The sequence below is a fragment of the Amaranthus tricolor genome, chromosome 9, assembly GCF_026212465.1.
Source record: "Amaranthus tricolor cultivar Red isolate AtriRed21 chromosome 9, ASM2621246v1, whole genome shotgun sequence".
NCBI lineage: Eukaryota > Viridiplantae > Streptophyta > Magnoliopsida > Caryophyllales > Amaranthaceae > Amaranthus > Amaranthus tricolor.
This window is the reverse complement of record NC_080055.1, coordinates 18,703,307-18,719,352: the sequence shown is the minus strand read 5'-3', so window position 1 is coordinate 18,719,352 and position 16,046 is coordinate 18,703,307. Positions and strand designations below refer to the sequence as shown.

General features: G+C 32.9%; 1 protein-coding gene across 2 annotated transcripts in view; it reads left to right on the top strand.

Moving 5' to 3' along the window:
- The window catches only part of LOC130824584 (uncharacterized), a 14,115-nt gene extending 618 nt beyond the window's left edge, over positions 1 to 13,497 (top strand). The window contains exons 2-11 of one of the 2 annotated variants that reach the window (XM_057689647.1): positions 1,020 to 1,186; positions 1,300 to 1,384; positions 1,690 to 1,765; positions 1,991 to 2,167; positions 7,682 to 7,784; positions 8,136 to 8,245; positions 9,077 to 9,166; positions 9,313 to 9,393; positions 9,643 to 10,470; positions 11,027 to 13,497. In XM_057689647.1, the coding sequence (XP_057545630.1) occupies positions 1,021 to 1,186; positions 1,300 to 1,384; positions 1,690 to 1,765; positions 1,991 to 2,167; positions 7,682 to 7,784; positions 8,136 to 8,245; positions 9,077 to 9,166; positions 9,313 to 9,393; positions 9,643 to 10,470; positions 11,027 to 11,119 (1,809 nt within the window). In that variant the 5' untranslated portion in view covers position 1,020 and the 3' untranslated portion in view covers positions 11,120 to 13,497. Of the gene's footprint in view, positions 1 to 991; positions 1,187 to 1,299; positions 1,385 to 1,689; positions 1,766 to 1,990; positions 2,168 to 7,681; positions 7,785 to 8,135; positions 8,246 to 9,076; positions 9,167 to 9,312; positions 9,394 to 9,642; positions 10,471 to 11,026 lie in introns of both variants that reach the window. The other variant, XM_057689646.1, reaches the window with a different exon arrangement.
- The last annotated feature ends 2,549 nt before the right edge of the window (positions 13,498 to 16,046 follow it).

The window sequence follows — 16,046 nt, the reverse complement described above, 5'->3', positions numbered from 1 at the left end:
TTCAATAACATTGCTAGGATTATTCTGTTATGTTTATGTTCTGGGTATTAGGATAAGATTTGATGTATTATGTTGTTTCAGTGTTAGGGTGCAACGAACTGAATTACTGAAATTTGGGGGTGAGAGAATTTGATAACTTGAGTTTTATTGTTCACTTTTCATCAGCCTTTAAAATTAGGAACACTTTCTAAATTAGGTCTAAATTATAGAAGGAAAAAAGAAAGAGAATTTTGTTATTGGTTGATGTATAGATATTCTAAATTGTAGTAGTAGAGCATGAACAATATTACTGCAATACCAGTACATTTTTTAGAATGTGAACAATGGAGAATGGTGAATTCTTCTTTTGGATGGATTTAGGTATGTCTAGGTGTATGTGGCTTTAGGTTACTACAAATATAATTGGAGAAAAGCCAATGTCAAAAGAATGGATAGAAGGGAGAAAAACAAGTAAACCATCGTAATTAAAGTATTTAACACTTCTAAACATAGTGTAAAACAACAATTTTGGTAACAGTCATGTTAACGGTCGCAAAATAGATTTTGCAATCAAGGTGGTCTATATATGGGTCACTGACTCGCTGTAAATCAAAAACCTTTATGATACGATCACGATATGGCAATGTGGCTTTGTTTTTGCACTATAATTCCAAAAATCCTTCACTTAGAACTTAAAATGGGTATTTAAGAGTCCTTGTTCTACTTCTCCATGATAATTAGTTGCTTACTCTTTTGATCATCATCATCATCATTATACACAATATATCCCAGTCATAGAAGCTATGATCAAAAGGTCTGGGGAGTGTTGGATGACGGCAAATCATACCCTTACTCTTTTGTGAACTTATATTTGAGGCATATTTTATGAAAAACAAGTAGATATTAGGTATGTGAATTATGTTACTCCGACTCAAGACCTATCTTGTTCACATTTGTTCTTTTATTTTTGTTTTTGCTTACGTGTTGTTCATTCCTGGTATTGTTTCTAAAGCTATTGGGGTCTCTGGTGGTGCTGATAGTATGGCCTTGTGTGCCCTAATGGCACATTGGAAGACTTTTTCCAGAAACAGCGGTTATGACAGCTCTGGCTTTGTTGAGGGCTTACTTGCTATTATTGTTGACCATGGGCTTCGGCCAGAGAGTAAAGAAGAAGCTGAAACAGTTTCTCATTGGGTTTCTGATATGGGTACTACTTTGCTTCTGCCTCTTAAGGAACATATTTAGGGATTTTAATATGTTTGTAATATTTTTTAGCTTGAATCTCTTTGGTGGATTGTTTTCTTACTTGGCTTATTTTAGGAATCAGGTATGAGATTGTGCATTGTGACTGGCCTGATGGTCAGCCAAAGGTGGGGCACTTGGAAGAAGATGCTCGTGATTTGAGGTGAGATTACTTTCTCGAAAATTAGTGATTCATTGATATTCTTTTGATTTTATGGATGCTTCCAAATGCCTACAACTGATGTTACTTGGACTCGGGTACTGATGTTGGAAACTGGTACGTGTCTTAAGTGTCGGATACGTCTAAGTATTCAATTTTATGTTTAAGTTGAAGTGTCGAAGTGCCATACCATTGTCCGAGCGTCAACGATCGGACACGGGTATTTGAAACAAAATGAGGAGTCCGAGTAACATAGCGGCTACAACTATTATACCATAACACCAATGAACTCTGTTTTGATTGCGCAGGTACAAAATATTCCAAGATGTTTGCTTGCAGAACCAGATTGGTGTACTACTTACTGCACACCATGCTGATGATCAGGTGCAGGATCTAAATTTAGATTTACATGCATTTTCCTGCTAAATTCCAAGTCCAATTTGGTCGTCCTAGAGTCAATAAACTACTTTGCAGTTTAGGGTGTTCGAGTGGCAACACTGAATTTGTTTATTTAGTAGTTTTTTCATGTGATTTATGTTAAATTTGTTAATCTGTTTCACCGAATAATTACATGTGTTAAAGCTTTTTCACCTGATGAAATTTATGCAGGCTGAATTGTTTATCCTGAGGCTGTCTCGCAACAGTGGAGTGCTTGGACTTGCAGGAATGGCATCAACATCTCAGTTATTTCCCAAATATCCTTATTTTATTAGCAATTCTTCAGACAGTCAAGGCATTCTATTGGTACGACCACTTATGGAATTCAGCAAAGAGGATCTATACAAGGTTAGTGACAACTTATGTGGATTCCAGCTATAAATTATTTCTTCTGCATTATGCTCTTGGATTTTCTTGCTGTTATGTCCTTGTTGGTAGAACTTAGGATTTAATTTTGGGTTTTGACGAAGATTTAAGGTAGTGATGGAACATGGACGTCCCATGTGAATGTGTAATATACGGACAAAACAGAAGCAGATTGTTAGCAAGATCAGTAAAGAACAACAGTTTCTTTGGCAAGTTCAAGTCTTCCCTACTCCAATTTTATTGATAATTACTTCTGAAAATTTACCTGTAAGATACAAAGTTGACTGTTTATATAGCCTATGCTCAAAGAATACTCCTACCTGACAGCTGTCCAGCAAACATAACAAAAAACCTAACTAATATAACAGAATACAGCTTAAGCCTAACTTCTTTTATAATACCCTTTGAACCAATATATCACATTACCGATCGGCGACCGCCTGAAGTTCCACCTTGCCCTCAAGGTGGATAAAGAATGGGTTGGCTAGGTAATACAAAGGATAAATTTGGGCTGGAAAGAGTTGAGGCGAAAAAAATTAGATGAATTAGGAGACAAAAATTGGGTTGAGAATAGGCTTGAAAATTACAACGTCTGTAAAAATTTGATAGAGCTATTTTTAAAATCGTTAAAGCTTATCAAAGTTAAATTACAACTACTTCCTGACTATAATGCAAATACGTAGTATAATAGCAATTAGAGGTTCGAAGCCATTGGGAAAAAAGGACCTAATCTCAACTTTGGTTATTAGATATGGACAACACAAGTATAAAGTGAAAAGGGAAAGATAATTTATGATACTAGTATAGACACTTTGGACATTAATCACAAGAAAAGGGTTTTCAGTCAAACTTTTATCAAATAAATAAAGTGGATGTAAACAAGCAAGAAACAAATCTTAAGTACTCATAAGCACACCAAAACGTATAATGCAATTATGCACTTTCTCAATGAAAATAATATGATCAACTGACCATCTTAATGGAAAAGCATCCACTAACCTTTGATGTTCAAATGAAAAGCATTATTCATATATCAACATAAGTCAATGGCTATGCTAATGTAAACTAAAGCAAGATTACACTTAACCACAATATCACTTGCTATGGAGTTATTACCCGACTTCGAACTGTTTTTGGTGTGGAAGAGATGTATGATGAGGATTATGGAGAGTATGAGAAAGTTGCTTTTGGACAACTTATCTGAAACACGATTTGGGAAGGTAGACTGAAGTTTAGTAGCATTCCTCACCCTGCGTTGAGATATGCCCTTCGTTTGATAAATATGACCTTTCTAGCCCAAGAGGGAGTCCATAAACTTAGGAAAGAGTAAAGTCAAAATCTTGTGGACCCTAATTCCTTAAGGAAAAGGGTGTCCCATTGCATTAATGCTTGGACTTCAAAATGTAAGGAACTTGGGAATGTCACAGGTGGAAAAATCAATATAGGGGGATAGTCACAATAATAGCCATAACCTTAAATGTGTAAATGCCACAAAATGATCTTGGAGATCCCTTATTGAGACCAATTAGGGGAAGCTATCTGTATGATAAGAAGGGATTGATTGCTACTGATATGTTAAAAAATGATGAAAGTAGGAACCAGAATTACTTTATTTGGAAATGGAATGAAGTTCCTTATATGAAGTTGCCCCAAGAGAGAACATTAATTACATCTAACACACCAAGTTCCCAGCTCTTTATTGAACCTGATGAGTATTATAAGCAAGGAGTGTAAGATGTTCAAGCCCAAGATCAAGCCCTACCAGGCGTCCTACCACCACCACCTAGACCCGACTATTGTGAAAACTTAGAAAGAATAGTCATCAACATTGAGTATAACCAATATGATTTAACTGATGACATGTATTATGTCACCGCAATGATGTCCAATTTGAATAACTTATGTGGCTCTCTATCCTGATTACCAAGACCCTACTCACAATATCAATGATGAGATTGCTAGAAGAAGGGCAGGGAGGCCACCTAGAGAAGGTGGTGGCTAACAATGAGGACATTTTGTTGTTTAGGTGTGGGGGAGGAGGTAGGTGGTAATTGGGTTATTTTAGAGTATACCAAAGGATTTGGGGATGGCTAGTTGTTGTGTTTTGGTGATGTTGACTTGGTGATGTTGATTTGGCGATAGTTGTATTGATTGTGCTAGGAATTGTTTTGATTGTTAGTTTGGTTGGATGATGCTTGTTGACATGAGGTTGTTGGTTTTATAATTAATGTTGATGAGTTGATATGGTGAGAGGTGTATATTGGAAAGAAAATGATGGTGAATGATATTAAGATGATGAAAAGTTTTGAGTTTGATTGTGTTGATAATATAAGTGATGATGAGTTGTGAGTATCGAAAGTCGCGAGTAAAAAGAGAAATGTTTAGATCCTGCCCATGTAAGACACCGATAAAGGGCAAAATATGAAAATCTAAAAAAATCAAAAAATCAGATAAAATTAAAGAAAAAAAAAAGAAAAATAAAATCCCCTCTAAGCTGAAAACCCGAAAGGGTGACTTAGGCAAAAGTTAGGGGACGCTACTAAACCAAAAACCCAAAAGGGCGATTTAGGCAGAAGTGAAAGGCTATTAGAGGGGTGCGAAAGTGAGATGGAAAATGAAAAAAAAAGGGCTAGATCGAAAAAACAAAAGGCTATTAGCATTTATTATGCCATTCATTTTTCATATGTTGGCACTCGTTCACCCATAATTTTTCTTAGTACAAATATGAACTCAATTTTTCTTAGAATTCATATTTGGAACTAAGTACTGGTTTAGGCTTAATTTTTTTTACTCACTTATCTTCCATTTCTAGGCTTACTCGGGGACGAGTAAGCTTTAGGTATGGGGGTATTATGATGCAAATACATAGTATAATAGCAATTAGAGATTAAAGCTCGTCAAAGTCAAATTACAACCACTTCCCAACTATAATGCAAATACGTAGTATATTAGCAGTAGAGGTTATTATCCACAAGGTAAATAGGACCTAATGTCAACTTTGGTATACTATAAGATATGGACAGCCTAAGAATAAAGTGAAAAGGGAAAGATAGTTTATGATACTAGTATAGACACTTTGGACATTAATCACAAGAAAGGGGGTTTTCAATCAAACTTTAACAGTAGTATTTCCACTTATCAAATAAATCAAGTGTATGTAAACAAGGGAGAAACAAATCTTAAGTACTCATTAGCAAACCAAAGTATACAATGCAATTATTTACTTTCTCAATGAAAATAATATTATCAACTAACCATCTTAATGGAAAAGCATCCACTAACCCTTGATGATCAAATGAAAAGCATCATTCATACATCAACAGAAGTCAATGGCTATGGCAATGTAAACTAAAGCAAGATTACACGTGACGACAATATCAATTCCTATTGAGTTATTATCAAACTAAAGCAAGTTTGGGAACTACTCAAATTTCACATAAATCAACATGGATTAAGCAATCAATATTGATGACAAATTGAAATGGCAATTAAAGATAAGTTTGCAACCAACATTCAAGATCAATTCCAATTTGCAATTTAAGAACAAGGTTTGATAATAGATGATTATATTAAATATTGAGAAAACTTACTATTGATTGTACAATGGAATCCAACTTTTCTTAAAAACACAATTTAGCCGACTTTCATTCCCAAAAGCATGAATAAAAAATCAATTCCCAGAATTTTCCCTCAAAATGTACAACCTAAATGCTAATAGAACTAGAAGATAGAAATTCAGATTAAACTTGAGATAACTTAGTCTAATTTACATCCTAATTTTATAATCTAACAACTTACAAGCATAGTGATGAAAAGAGGATGACTTGGGGCCGCTATTGATAGCCTGTGAACGTAGCTCCCCTTGGCTGGCCTTGGAAGTGAAGGCGGCAACCTTTTTAAAAAGGTGAAAATGACAACTCGCGAGTTGAGAAAATCCTCGCGAGACGCAATCTCGCGAGCCGGAAAATTCCTCGCGAATCACTAGATATCTGATTTATAGGTTGTCCAATATGTTGCTGCTTCTCCCTTGTCTTCAATTTTCTTCTTTGATGCTTCCAAAGCTCCCAAAATCATCGATAAAAATAATGCTAATAATAATAATAATAATAATAATAATAATAATAATAATAATAATAATAATAATAATAATAATAAATAAGAGTACTATGTACAAGTACTACTATATATAAGTAATAATAATGATAATAATAATAATAGTCATGTGAGTAATACTAGTAATATGTACACAAGTAATAATAGTAGTAATAATAATAGTTAACATACATAATGATAATATAATAATAATAATAAAATAATATAATGATATGGCTCTATCAATAGGTGTAGAAAATTTAAGGTTGTATTAAAAGTAATTTTAAAAAATGGAAAGTTGAATGTTCCAAAGGGAATTGCCCAAAAGTCATAGAAAAAATTAGTTTAGGAAGTTTTAAAATAAAGCAAGGGCCTTATTAATGACGGTGACAACTCACTAGTAATTGCAGCCTGGACAACTCACTCCAAAATACACACAAAGGAATAGAACTCATTAGTGTAATGAATCGGGTCTGAAAAACAGCCATGGCTGTTGCTCCTCAGCCTTCTTTCTCTGGTGGTCTTCCTTGATTGTAATCTTCATCAATAACATAATCTACCTACCATACCGATCTTCATTCCCTCCCATGAGAATCTTGGGTCCTCCACCGGACCCACAACATACAACATTGTATCTACCATCTCTTCTCCGGCCACACCTTCCAGGACCGCCATCAGATCTAGTACGTTCAGGGAAACATCCACTTCTTTGTAATTTGTTTTGCAATGAGTGACCAGAACACCACCATAAACAAACAATTGAACTACACCCTCTAATAAAGGAGTCATTCAGTTAAACCAAAGCTGAATTTCAAGAATTTAAAGAGCGGGTGGAAAAAAAAGTTTCAAGATTCAAAATCTTGGCAGATTTCTGCCAAGAAAAAGATAGACAACAAAAGGGTTGCTCAGAATTCAAAAATAGAGTGGGAAAGAGTAAAATCTCATAGGTTAATGCATTTACCGTGGAAGGAAAACCAAATTCTGTCTTGATGAAAACGACGAAGGTGAAAATTTAGAGTTTCGAGAAAAGAAAGAAATTTTTGTTGAAACTATTTAGCGGAAGTGATCGATTATTGACTAGAAAATTTGCCAAGGGTAAGGAATTAGGGCTTAAAAAGAAGGAAAAAAAGATAAGCCTAACTAATATAACAGAATACAACTTAAGCCTAGCTAATTGTAGAATATCTATAATACTCTTTGAACCAATATATTACAATATGTATGGGCTCAATGTATTCTAGGCAATGGTTTGTTTGACTCATCTTCTAATTCACCTACATTGCTGTTGAATTGGATAGATTCTACTTATTAATTTTTTTATTTGTATAGAAGTTAATTTCCCTTATTAGTCTTAACTCACCTACTCTTTCCATATTTCTCACGAATCAGGTATAACTTTTGCAGATATGTGTTACCAATAATCATAGATGGGTGGAAGATCCCACAAATCGAAGTTCGTTATTTGCGCGAAACAGGATACGTACGGCACTTCAAGATTTGAAAACCTGTAAGCTGTGAAAGAAATGTTATTTGTTGTGCTTAACGTACTTTTCAATCGGTATCATGTCATTGTTCTGACTTATGTGATGACATCTATTTGACTGGAATGATATTTTTTCTTCATAACGAGACCTGTTTTCTTTTCAATAATTTCTGCTTTTGCATTCTAGTTGATTTTTCCTTCTAGATATAGCATCCCTATTTTTTCGCTGAGCCACATACATATTTCCCAATCTTCCTGCTGAAATTCCGTGGCATGTCTTTGTGGTTTATCATTAATTCACTGCCTTTGTAGATAAGTCAATATTTCAATCTCAACTGCAATTTGTAGAAGGTAATGAGAAAAATGATTTTGTAGGTGGTTTCAGGTCTGAACTACAAGAACTGATTGCTATATGTCGGCGAACACGGTTGTATGTTGATCGTATGTGTCAAGTTATGTTGGATCAAGCGGTTACCATAATGCCTGTAAGCAACCAAAGTATTTTATCATCACACCCTTGAATTATCACTGTTATGATAGTAAAAAGTTGATACTTGTTTTTTGTTCACTTGCAGATACTTAAATGTTTGTTAATCCCTTTATAGGAACCAAATGGTTGTTACCTAAGACATGCCTTTTAGCGTTTTCAAATAGAAGTTTTGTAATAATTTGTTAATCTGATTGGTGTTGGTGCATTAGTTTAGAATCCTACCTAAGATGTTATCGTAGTTACATGGAACGTGGAACGTAGCCACGTTCCGCGATCCGGGAACATCCGTCCCCAATCACCACGAAACACGACCCAAATCACTCTAGGTGACGTCTTGGTGTAGAAGATAAAGATATTTTGCTTTCATTTACAAATTAAACAAAAAATGAGATGAAACCTAGAAATCTAAAAGAATTCCACTTGAAAATAATTTCTTAAAGTAAAAAAATCATTTTAAATTAATACAATTATGTAGTTTATATACAATATATCTCGTACCCAATGGTTCCCCAGTCACTCTAGATTGCGATTTGTGTTTTCATTCATGTTCCCCGTTCCAAACTGAATGTCATTCCAGGTAACAATGAATGTTATCACTTGATACGTCATAGCCCTACAGTACCAAAATGCCATTTAAATTGGGGGATTGTGAGGGGAGCACCTAGTTTTATAAATGGATGATGGATATATTATAAGATAACTTGTGTGCTAATAATATCTTAAGAAGGTTCAATATGACTCATTTTCACGCAATTTTATACGTTCCTTGGATTTTTCTTAGGCAAAATTTGCTACTGTATAATACGTTTTTGGTTGGTGGCTGCAGCATGGATATGCTGTTATTGACCTGGAAAGCTTAAACCCATCAAAAAGAGACGACATCTGCCTGTCGAGGTTTTTAGCCGTAATCTTGCAGGTTGGAAGTTTGTAAAGTTGCTTATTTGGAAGTTACTTATATATCTTACATACGTTTCCGTGCAAGATCTTTTCTGAATGTTTGCATTTTGCAAATATTGAAATTTCGTACTTATTGAAGTATATGCTTCAACCCCACCATTGCAGTTTATCTCGCAGAGGCATAGGCCAGTACGTGGAAGTGCATCAAGGCTGCTACTGGATTATATACGAACCGTTCCTTGCAAGGTGTGTGTGTGCGTGTGAGAGCTTCTTCTTCTTCTTCTCCTTCTATTTCTTTATTTTTCGTCTTTTTGGTATCCACCCGCCCGCCCACATACCCTGTTCCCTCACTCGGCTTTTTTACTTGTCTTAATCTGTGCTGAAAGTAGGCCTTAAAATACGGAAAGTAGGCTCTTCCTGGACCCTGATGTTGTTCACTACTAAAACTCAGTAGCTCACCTCTAACTATTTGTCTTGTTCTTAATAACTGTGCAGACCTCATTCACAGCATCTGGTTGTTATCTCTGCACAGCTCCTCGCACTAAAGGGGCAAAAGTTATTGTCTGTTGCTCAGTTCAATCCACTATCCCTGGTAAAATAGAATTGAATTCCACGTGTGTTGGCCAAGGGCGGAAGCAATGCTTTTTGTACGATGTTGAGCGAATCGTGAGTGATCAAAAATCTCAGTTGGAACACATGGTGCCTGACCCTTCACATGTTTGTTTTTTGGATGTCGTATCTCCAAACTCCGTCCTAGATGAAGCAAGAAGACTTGAAATGATTTGCGAGTCAACTTATGACTCCATATTACGGTTACAGATAACAGAGAAAGAGTTGTTCCATTCCAAGTCTGATGTTACTTTCAGCAGCGAGTTAAAAAATAAAGTGGAATCGGGGCATTTAGAAGAAGCATTCAGACCAGGGCAAAGCTGTTACTTTATGAGCAGATTCCTCTTCACGTGGATGCCAAATCAGGAATTTCATTCATCCTGCAACACTTTGGAAGATTGCAAGAAAACTCGGCATGAGCATTGCAGCGTGTGCATGGCTGCCAACATGGTAGCTTACATTCGTCATATGATTGAGGAAGACTGGCTGTTCCTGGCAAAATTGTCGAAGGCTGAGAATTTATTTGAATTTAAACATCAGAAATTCATGCTTTATGATGAAAAGGAGCAAATGATCAACGATATAAGGTTTTTTTCTAAGTATGCAAGGTCGTCAGCACAAGACGCTATTAAAACCTTGAAATCGATTCCTGTTGCTGCTCGAAGAGCTTTACCTGTTGTAGTCAGCGTGGAAGGGTTCCTGTTAAGCATTCCAGTAAGTCGACAGTTTTTTCAACTGCAATTATTACCTGATTGATAATTACAAGGAAAAATTACCTCTAATAGTCCAACATTTTTATGATTTTCCTACAATAATTGTACCTATTGTTAACCATGAATAATCCCAATTTTACGGGGTATTTGCCTAGAATAAACACGGGTAACTGGATGACTTGCTACATACTATTGTAGGTAATATACCAAAAAAGTAAACTCAAAATTAATGTAAAGTTAGAGAAAAATTTTGAAAATTCACATAAAAAATTCTAGAAAAATATTATTTTTTTAAACATTTTTTCGACAATTTTTATTTTAATTTATCTTTTTTTTAAAAATTAAAACTTGTAATAGGAGGTCTATCCAGTTACCTGAATTTGCTCTAGGTGAATGAACCATAAAGTTGAGATTATTTATAGCTAATCAACAGGTGGAGTTATTGTAAGAAAATCATGAAAATATTAGATTATTCTAAGTAATTTTTCCTAATTACAATATGAGGTTAGTCATATTTAAGGTTAAAGATAGTAACATGAACTTTTTTATTGTCATAGAGCATTGGTTTCAAATATTGTCCTTCATTGGAAATATCAGCAGAATTCAGGCCAAGAGTTCCACTTGGTGGAGGACATACTTCTTTTGCTTAGTTAGCTGATCTTTGATTCCGGGAAGGGAGGAATGTTTCGACAGATTTTCTGGCTTCGGATATGTAAGTGATTTTGTATCACTCATTCTCTTTAGCATTTTGAAAATGCATTTTTGTTAATGAAAACGGAAACTCATATTTTGCTTTTACGTAACAAGTGTTTGTTTGTGATATTTAGAAAGATAATTGAATTTATAGAGTTTTTAAAGAGAAGTAAAATTGTAACTTCATTAAAAAAAAGTGACGACACAATGGAAATAACATTTCATTTATGTATCATTAATTATAGACCCACTAGTAGTTATCATATGAACATTAAATTTTTGTCATGAAATTTTTTTTATCATATTATGGAGGATGAATTCTATTTTAACATTTGACTTGGATTCAATCATTTATAGGCAATTATGTGTTCAATCTTTCATCGCCATTATTTGGTTTTCGGTTTTTGCTTTTACAAAATCAAATCCAAACCTAATTAGTTTAGTTTTTAAATTTCAAATCCAAATTCGAACTTAATTTTAATAATTACCAAACTATTTTTTATTTGGTTTGGATTAGATTAATTTGCAGTTTAATCCAAATAGCTTTCACCTTTATTTAGAAAAGAAGCAATTAACAACTTTTTATATTGCATGATTAGCACATCATGGGTAGTAAACAGTTTCATCAATAATTTAGAGGTAAAAAGAAGAGAATTATTAAGCCACCAACACAAGCCCCCTTGATAGGAGGGCAGCTGGGATATTGGTGTAATTTAAGTTGCTTTCCATTTGGCCATTTGACCGAAGTTGCTGCCGATTCGGCCGAATGATGCATTCGACTGAATGGGTTGGTAATTCGCCCAAGACAGCAGGCTGCCAAAGTTTCTTGCTTAAGCTGTTGCTGCCTTTGATCGAAGCTAAAGGGCCTTTGACTGAATGTACCCCAATTCAACCGAATGAGCTACAATTCGGCCATAACAACAACTTTGAAGATTTGCTAAGGGTTGGCATTGGCTTCTTTGATCAAATGGAGCTGGGGTTCGGTTGAATCAGTATGGTATCTAGCATTCTTGCATCTTTGAGGCATCAAGGGGCTTTCGAGCTTAGTGTGGATTCCTGGAAAATTTCGATTTGTGTGCCAAAGTCTCAAACACATGAAAATTGACCTCGCTGCCTTCGAAACACTTGAAATAACCACAAAAAAACTCAAAGACAAGAACATGATAAAATTACGCATAATGTGCATAATAACAATCGAAAAATACGAGACTCGAAACAATAAAGGAGTCGTCAACATTTTCTTACTAGCCAACTGTAAAATAAAGTATTCCTTTCACTTTTTAGTTTTGCTTTATATATATAATTTTGATCCATTCCACATAGTCCACGAGATTATCTATTTTAGACGTAATACCATCTATAATATCGGCTATATCGCATTAAAATTATACTTGTCAAGTCAGCTGATAGGTCGGGTTTTGGGTGGGGTCATTCTCAATCGGATCAACTTTAAATAAAGTCAATTTGATATAGGGTGTTTCGATTCGGGAATAGGTTTGAGTCAATCCAATGGATTAAGTTGGAAATAATTATTTTGTTGTCTTTGTTTTTTTCCAAATAAATAGTTTCCCAATTATTGCAACTATAACTAGTTAGTCTTCTGTGAGACTGTCTCACATGTTTGACCAGCTTAATTCGTTTAAAAAAATATTTTAACGAAAATAATAAATTTGAGTTGTTATTTATAGTTTATGTTGATGAAGGTGACACAAATTTAGAGTCTTGTCATGGTTTTGGTTGAATCAAGAAAGGGTTGAAACGTGTGGGAAATTGGTTACTTAATTATACTCTCAGTTTTAATTTTTTATGAGTTGTAGAGTCAATATGATTTTTTGAGGTAAAGTCTGGTGTTCAACTCTTATTTAATTTTTTTTTTCCTAAGCCTACTCTCGAATAAAAAAAATCATTTTCCAACTTTATTTGCTCAACATTGGTGATAAAATTTATATATTTTTTTAACCATGATTTTGGGCTAATCAGGCAATAATGAAGTTAATGAGTAAATTTCTGTATCAAGTGGTACTGGCCAGAGTCATTTTAATCGTTTTCATCTACGTCATTGATCATTTTGTAATTGCTTTTGTTTGTGGTGATGATTGAGTTTAATTAATTGAATTTAAGTCAAAAGTTGAATAGCATATACCCTATGATACTCCTATTTGATCATAAATTTATTTATTAAATTTATTATTGACTATAAATGTTTGATATGACAATGGGTCGGACTCGGCTCGGATTATTCATCATCCGACTTTGCTCCAGATAAGACTCGGATTATGTTTTTCAGTCAACTTCCACTCGGAGTCGGATTATGCATACTCCAACTTTGCTCCAACTCGGAATCTCGGACCTCCGACGGAGTTCAAATTATTATTTGCTTTATTCTTATCAATGCTATACTAATGATTTAAAAGCATAAAAAACTATTAAAGTAGCCTTTTAAGTACAACTTAACAAAGAAAATTTGTCCTTCAAATTCTAAAATCGCAATTAGAATCGTATAGAATCGTATAATCACAAGTAGAATCATGCTAAATTGGGCTTTAGCCAACCTTATAAACTATATCTCTGGACCCAATATTCTACTTTTTTGTTCTAATAATTAAATTGAACTCTTGACTATAATATGACTATTTTATGAATAGCACGCGCGGATGTTGAGATTCTTAGCTTTTTAATGAAAATTCTACTTAAGAGCAGTTATTTATATCTAAATTATCGATTGAGGTTTGGTTTTATTTGCTGTCGCAAACTTATTTGTGATTGAATTGTGTCCATAATTAATAACTTTTGAATATATTAATGTGAAAACTATTGAGTTTATTCATTTCGTGTTATGATTAGAATAGCTTTAAGACTGTTAAAATATAATGTTGTTTTGATAAATTTATTGCAAGATCACTCTACTTGGCATTGATTAATCTAATAAGGACTATTGTTAGTGTATTTACTTTGTGTTTGTTTTTCTAAATGATTGATTATATGATTAGTGTATATCTTTTTTGTATTTGTTATTTCATTACATATTAGAAAAAGGAAACAAATAAGAAGTATACATGTATTTTTGGAGTAATAATAAAATTTTTAAAATATTAACTGAATTTTAGCTATTCTTTTACAATAAAAATGTCTAAAGAATATACATAACTAATTACGGCTTCTTATTTTTGCAAAATTCTTGAATCATTCGAACTTAAGATTTGATGTTGAGAGTTTTTTCAATTTGAGTTAAGTTTACGCTTTTAACAACTTTGGCCATAATTCACCTAATTTCTCTTTTATTATTCAATTATGAAACAAAAAATATTGCGTTTAAAACTTTGAGTATTATAATTATATTCAATTCTAAGTCGGATGTCGCGTGGATTTGGAGTCCTATATTATTTTTTTCGAACTCAAATCGAATTAAATTTCTCAGATCGAATTGAATCAGGGGGGAATTTGAACTGAATTGTCATCCCTAATGACAACCAATTAGTAATTACTCCCTCCATTTCCAATATTGATCACATTTATTGGTATCTTACTTACATTACGATTAATAATAATAATTTTGAGATTTTTTTACTTCATATTTTATCATTGAAATTACATAATATATTATAGATTAATATTGGTATAATGTTTATTAATTTATGACTTAGTTACTTGGATAAACAATAATCAAATGGTTTTTAACATTTTGTATCTTCCATTAAATTAGTAAATCAGTGTAATTGTTTTATTCATTTTTCACAATAAATTAGAAAAACTTTACATAAAGAAAAAAATTCTAAAAGTAACTAACTAAAAAAATACAAAATGAATTAAGTAACTAATACAGTGAAACAGAGGGAGTACTAATTAGCAGAGTACTAATTAGCAGTGGTTGTAGTCTTGTAGACGGTGAGAAACATACATAATTAAGTAGATGTTCGATGATGATTTTACTTAATGACTTATCAAATTTCAAATATAACATACAATTAGAGTTGAGATTTTAAGCCTCAAATCAAAAGATAAATTATAAGCTCCTAACTTATGGGGATAATCAAACATAATTTAGTTTTTTAATATTTATAATATAATGTCAGAAAATAAATTATTTTCGCATCAAGAATAATTTCACAAATTCGATAGTCTTTGAAGGATTACAACTCAAGACGATGGTTATTTGTGAAGTGATTAGTCTAAATAATAAGTTTTGTATATGAGACAGAGTGAGTACAATTAGCTTAATTTTCTAATTGATTACTTTAAAGTTATAAGTTTTCGCTTTGAATTTATAAGTTATTACTCTAAAATTATAAAAACTGATCATGTCAAAATTATAAGTGATCACTTTAAAACAGTAAGTGTACAATAACTCTCATTTGAAATTTGTATCGTTATTTAGAATAATTTTTCAGTGAGCACAAAGGCCCTGTCTTGACCCTATAAGGGCCGATACGACATACACTATGTATGTGCAAAGTCAGGATTATAAATTGGGGGACAAATAGTTCATATACTAGCAAAATATTTTTACCATAAAAATTAGTTAAATTATAAAAATTGTAAAAATCATATAGACTGAAATAAACTTAAATTATAACAAAAATTAAATGCAACAAATTGAATTGAAGTTTCTATATAATTATTCATTTTAAAAAAACACAAGTGTTTTTGACTCTATTATTTACTATTACAATTAAGATAACAAAAATATAAAAACATACACTAAAAAAGGATGAATATATAAAATTATGAAAGATAAAAAGTAATATATAATGACATTATAGTAATTCATTAGTTAAATTATTTACTAGCAAATTATAACTATATAAAAACTAGTTAAATTATGAAAATTTTGAAAATCATATATACTAAAATAAATTTGAATTGTAATAAATATTATATTCAACA